The sequence below is a fragment of the Astatotilapia calliptera genome, chromosome 3 (genome assembly GCF_964374335.1).
Source record: "Astatotilapia calliptera chromosome 3, fAstCal68.1, whole genome shotgun sequence".
Taxonomy (NCBI): Eukaryota; Metazoa; Chordata; class Actinopteri; order Cichliformes; family Cichlidae; genus Astatotilapia; species Astatotilapia calliptera.
In genome coordinates, this window is record NC_137424.1 from 55,562,551 (window position 1) to 55,568,041 (window position 5,491).

Here is a 5,491-nt window from a genome sequence, read left to right on the forward strand (position 1 = left end):
GCGGATTCTTATCTGGTGTGCGGTCAATACAGCACAGCAAATCCAGCATGTCCAAATTAACACTGTCGGATTTGATTTCAACACTATTAAAGTGTCTATATGGGTCCACACCAGAGAGTGTTAATTTAACTCTTTTTGGAGAGTTGGTACGTTAACTCTGCTTTAGTGTTAAACACCAAATCTGTCTGGAGTTGATAATTTAACACTTGGTGTTAAGAGTTTATATATTAACTCTCAAAGAGTATTTTAGTTTAACTACGTAAGAGTTATCTTCTAATTCATTCTAAAAAGCGGGAATTTTACTGTTCTGAACTTCTAGAAATTTCTTTTGGAAATAAACATTTACTAAAAAGATGCAATGGTTCTTGAAAAACATTTATTCTGAACTGTGCACCACAATTTCAAAACATTTTCTGAAAGATGTAACAGTGTACATGTTCTCACTTTCATTAGAATTTTGTTTATCAAAAGGTCTGACATGGTAAATGCAAATAACAGCATTCTCATCACTTATTTCTTCAATACAATATGCATGTCCTTCATTCATCCCTTTGTGGAACTTCAACGCACTTCTGCTCTCCCCCATATTCCATCTTCACAAGCATATCCTGTGCGGAGATTGAATAAAAATTAGTTGACACTAATTAATGGCACAAATAATCCAGTAAACAATTGCAGCACAGTAAAAAAAAAAAAAAGGAATCCTCTTTGAGCCATTACTTGTGTAAAGTATTTTCCCAAAAGACAAGGACACAGGCAACAGGTAATACTGAACTAAATGTAAAACCTCAACCTTTTTAATTTTTACCTAAACCGTGTGCACAAAACTCTGGAGGGATCTATGCTAACGTAGAACCCAGTCAGGACGTCTGCTGCTGCTGTTAGGACGTCTGCTGCTGCTGTTTGCTCGTCTTTTTTTTTTTTATGGGCGATCGTTTTCAGGCTTCAAGTAGCACCATTATACCAACATTTCACATTCTAGACATTGTTTTAGGTATATTTGACCAAACATTTGACTGAAAATTCACATGCAAGCTTTTTTTTCCAAGGCTGTGCTATTTGCCTGCAAACAATACCTTTCAGCTAGCTAAAACAGAATATTATGCTATCAGCGAGCAACATGGCTAATGCCTTTCACACAGCTTTGTCTCAACTCCAAAGAGCCACAGAAGTAAAAGCTCATAATAATAATTGAAACAATCTTTGAAAAAATGACTTACCAAGCATGGCAAACAACTCAAATATGTAGAGCAAAATGTTCTGAAACGGCTTCACTTCAGCTTCGATTGGAGCCGTGCTGTGGGCGGAGTCTGTGAATTTACTCTGTAGGAGTTCAGAGTTAAGAGGTCAAGAGTTAATGTTTCCATTGTAACACCTCCAGATTTGACAGAGAAACACTAATTTTTAACACTCGATTTTAACTACTATCATTTTACACCTCAGAGTTAGATTAAAGGAATGTGACTCTGCTTAGAGTAAAATTAACTCTACTTTTGCAAGAAGACTATTAACACCAAAACATTTAACACTTTTGAATTTGCTGTGAGCCATGGAGTGGTGCCAGGGTCGCAGTAGAGCTGTCCGTCCACGTAGAGCCGGTCCACGGCGATGACAGCCCGGGAGCCTTTCTGGATAAAACTACGTCGGACTGGGAAGAGGACCCTGCGTCGTTCCAGGATCTCTCTGGGGAACTGATCGTTCACGCTGAAATCCGATCCTTTCAGCTCTCTGCCGCGACTCTTCACCTGCTCCTTCTGCTTGAAGTGGCCGAATTTGGCTACAATAGGACGTGGTCTCCCGCTTCCTGTCTTCGGAGCCCCTATGCGATGCACTCTATCGAACCCTATGTTTTTCACCGTGTCCTCTGGCAGCTTCAGGTGGATTTTAATGAAGCTTCTCACGGTCGTTTCCGGGTCCTCTCCGGCAGACTCTGGAATACCAGAAAACACCAGATTATCTCTCATGCTACGGGCTTGTAAATCTATAACGGTCTCTTTTATTTTTTTATTTTCTATGTTTAATTGGGTCACATTTTCGGTTAGAGATTTGACCGAGTCCCGTTGCGTGGCGTTTTCCGCAGCAAGTGTTTCCACCTGCCGCTGGCTGAACTCCAGGGATTCTTTTAGAGATTTAAATTCCCGGTGTAAGATCTCCACCAGGGACAGCCTCACATCAAAACTGGACAATCGCTTATCGATTGACTCCAGGATGTCGACGATATCTTTGCTGGCAGGCGATGTTGAGCCGGGGGAGTCTGCCGGGCGATATCTTTTAGATGACGGCGTCTCAGCTTTGGCTGGGGAAGACGCGCTCTGGGCCTTCTTCATTACTAAATCGATGTATTCTTGGAGAGCGTCTAAACTCTCCTCGTTGTCCTCCAGGGTGTTAGAGATAATAGGACAGATGTTGTTAGTTATATGAAAGTTGGTTCGTTTATTTGGCAATACTGAAGTTTAAAGAAACTTTGTTAAATTCTATGCAACCATTCGCTTTTTTTTCCGCCAAATCTCCGGCGTCTGACGTCACGTACAACATGGGTTGCTTACCTTTCCCCGTCACTTACCTCTCCTCACTTCCATTATTTTTCTAATGTAAGTGGAGTCAGAAAAACTTGTGGCAGATATGAGAAGACTCCTTGGGCATCATTTACTACTATGTGCAAAGAAATGTTTTAATGTGTGCAACAAAAACAACAAACAAATAAATAATAAATAAATTGTATTTATATAACACCTTTCTAGACAGAATCACAAAGTGCTGCACATAAGATAACAAATAATAAAAGGAAAAACAGACAATATAAAACAGGCAGAAATTGAACCAAAAACAGTTTAAAAAAGTGAGTTTTGAGTTGATTTTTTAAAAACAACGACTGAGTCCACAATTGTTAATGTATGAGGGAGAGAGTCCACCGTGTCGGGGCCACAGTGTCAAAAGCTCTGTCAGCCTTAGTTCTCATCTTAGTCTGTTTCATAGCAAGATCAGATGACCTCAGGGACCTGCTTGGACATCGGGCTGTAGCAAATAACTGCAACATGAAAATTATTGTCAGATTTATAAAATGTGCACCAACCTGTTTTGTTCTTTCCTTGATGCATGTTAATGAATCCAAATGAGTGAAAATCAGTGTTCACCATCTGTAACCTGCACACTGTCACACACACTATTTCTCCAGACAAAGAATCATGCTTACCTTGTGGTAAGATGGGTTAATGGTGAGGATACTGTAAGAGAGCGCAGTTAAGAGAGGGAGAAGAAAGAACTAAATAATAAGCGAGGCTTGGCTTCAAATAACAAAGGTCTAAATATTGTTTTCCCTGAGACACGCTGGCTCATGTAAACTAGCAAATAAATAAAAAAGAAAAAATCATTTCAATTCAATGTTATTTATATAGCACCAAATCAAAACAGCAGTCGCCTCAAGGTGCTTTATATTGTAAGGTGATCACAGTTGTGGAGAATCGTGAAATACTCGTGTGAATTGTGTTGTTCTGGATGTTCTTCAGTTTATTTCATATAAAGGATGAATAATAAAGAAAAACAATCTAGATTTTTGCATTTTTATTGTTAAAAACTGCTCAAGATGTTGCTCAGTCACATTTCCATAACAGATGATGTCAGATCTTTATGCAGTGTCGGTGAGACGATCAACAACAGATCAGACAAAACACTCAAGCGGACACTCCTCTGTAGAAGGAAACATGGAAAGTGTGAGGTAACATCAATTTGTATTTCAGGCTGTTTTTATGTAGAACTTCAGCACCAATGTAAAAGTACCGGTTTTAGGAAGATGAACAATATTTTCAGGAAGGATGCCGGTCTGCAAGCAGAGCTGGTTGAACTTCTCCTTCACCTCAGCGCTGAGGTCCAGACTACGTCCTGTGAAACCACGTGATGTAAATCTGTTGCTGTAACTTTACTTCACAGTTTACTGAACACAGCTAAATGCAACTTTACCATATAATTTGTTTTCAACAAAGGTTTCATTCCGTCCGGTGTTGATGTAATGATTCAGGCCGTACTCATCAGGCTTCCCGTCGACCACACGCATTTCAGTCACAAACCCCGTGACTGACAAAAAGGGAAACGGCAGAAGAAAAGATGTGAAAAATACTGGATGATGATGATGGAGGATTAACCGTGGTAGTTAAACTGTTTCCTGTCTTTGTGGGCGTACTCACAGGGAATGCTGAATGTGAATTTTCCAGGCACGTCAGTCTTGGTGGCTAAAGTCTCTATTTTCCAACATGTATCGCTACGGGTGCAAAGACATAACATTAATCATCAGTGTAAATATTTTAATGCTATCCAAATGGTATTTGCTTTGTCTGTCCACTCGCACTCACAGAGGATGTGAGGACGCCACTTTCAAACTCCCATCTTCAGTTGGCTCAACCATGACGGTGCCGGACTTCATGTTGGCTTTGCGACAGACAAACCATTTGAAATTAGAGCAAACTCCAGTCAAGTACCACTTACCTGCAACCTGTGGACACACAAATGGAAAGGATTGAGAATTATACAGAAGCATAAGAGCTGCTTATTGTAACACTTTGTGCGTGTGCATGTGCGTGTGTGTGTGTGTGTGTGCACATTAATAATACACTGATGTATATTAGTTTTATTCATGCTATATCCTGAGAAAACAATTGCAAACATCAAAGTTTCCAATGCTGATGTTTTGTTGTTCACACTTTGTTTCATATTTATATAGTTTTTTTTTTGTTGTTTTTTTAAGCAATGGACAAAATAAATATTATCAGGCAAAATCCAGGGTGAAACATAACCAAATAACTTAAATGGTGAAATCATTATAGAAGTACATGTTGCAAAGGTCAGCCTCCTGTATAGACTGCTAAACTGTCTGGGGGGGGGGGGGGGGGGGGGCTGCCTGTCCTTGTTGGATAAGCTGCACCCTTTTTCCGTAAGACGGAGACATTTGTATGAAAATAGATGGGCGGTAAAATAAAAAATATTATGGATGACTCTTACCCCCTGTAAATCAAAGTCCGCCTGAGGTAGGATTTCAGAAGCAGAAACCATGAGGGAGCACAGTACCACTCCCAGAAGGGCGCGAAGTGAAGCCATAGCTGCTGAAGAGTGAAGACATGATGATCTGCTGCCTGGTGACTCTTTATATAGAAGAGTGAGATTATCTCCCCACCAACAGCTGCACTTATACAAACCCCAGGTGCTGGGGTGGCTTTGAACATGTGACATTCTCTGTAAACACATGGACAGTTTCATAACCACAAAGATTATTCCTGCAGCGGCAGACTTGTATCCACTGTGTGAGAGGTGAACGTCAGACAGTTCTTAGAAAATGTAGTTTCTCTTTTAAGCTTTTAACATCTCTTTTACGCCCATTTGTCTAAAAACTACTTGAAAGCCCTTCATGTCAGAGGTTTATTATCTGTGCAGGATGGAGCATCCTCAGAGAGAAAGCAGAGCTTTGTTCACACAGTTTTCTCCAAAGCTGACTGATTAGGAA

General features: G+C 40.2%; 1 protein-coding gene and 1 long non-coding RNA gene across 2 annotated transcripts; both read right to left on the reverse strand.

Annotated features, from left to right (window-relative positions):
- Positions 1-354: 354 nt before the first annotated feature.
- LOC145425519 (uncharacterized) lies at positions 355-2,132 on the reverse strand. Its single transcript, XR_013906234.1, has 2 exons — positions 1,221-2,132; positions 355-608 (listed from the first exon to the last, which is right to left on the reverse strand). It is a non-coding gene; the product is annotated as an uncharacterized LOC145425519 (long non-coding RNA).
- Positions 2,133-3,546: 1,414 nt separating this feature from the next.
- On the reverse strand, positions 3,547-5,177 carry LOC113013136 (lipocalin-like). The gene is made up of 6 exons (XM_026153797.2): positions 4,993-5,177; positions 4,347-4,486; positions 4,182-4,255; positions 3,958-4,071; positions 3,778-3,879; positions 3,547-3,687 (listed from the first exon to the last, which is right to left on the reverse strand). The coding sequence occupies exons 1-6, from the start codon at positions 5,086-5,088 to the stop codon at positions 3,659-3,661; spliced, it is 555 nt and encodes a 184-aa protein (XP_026009582.1). The 5' UTR covers positions 5,089-5,177; the 3' UTR covers positions 3,547-3,658.
- Between the last annotated feature and the right edge of the window lie 314 nt (positions 5,178-5,491).

Excerpts from the sequence above, each read along its gene's own strand:
- LOC113013136 (XM_026153797.2), bottom strand. The coding sequence starts at position 5,088 with ATGGCTTCACTTCGCGCCCTTCTGGGAGTGGTACTGTGCTCCCTCATG. Across the intron at positions 4,256-4,346 it reads GTGGCGTCCTCACATCCTCT|CGATACATGTTGGAAAATAG; the intron begins GTGAGTGCGAGT and ends TTGCACCCGTAG. Across the intron at positions 3,880-3,957 it reads TGTTGAAAACAAATTATATG|GACGTAGTCTGGACCTCAGC; the intron begins GTAAAGTTGCAT and ends GTGGTTTCACAG.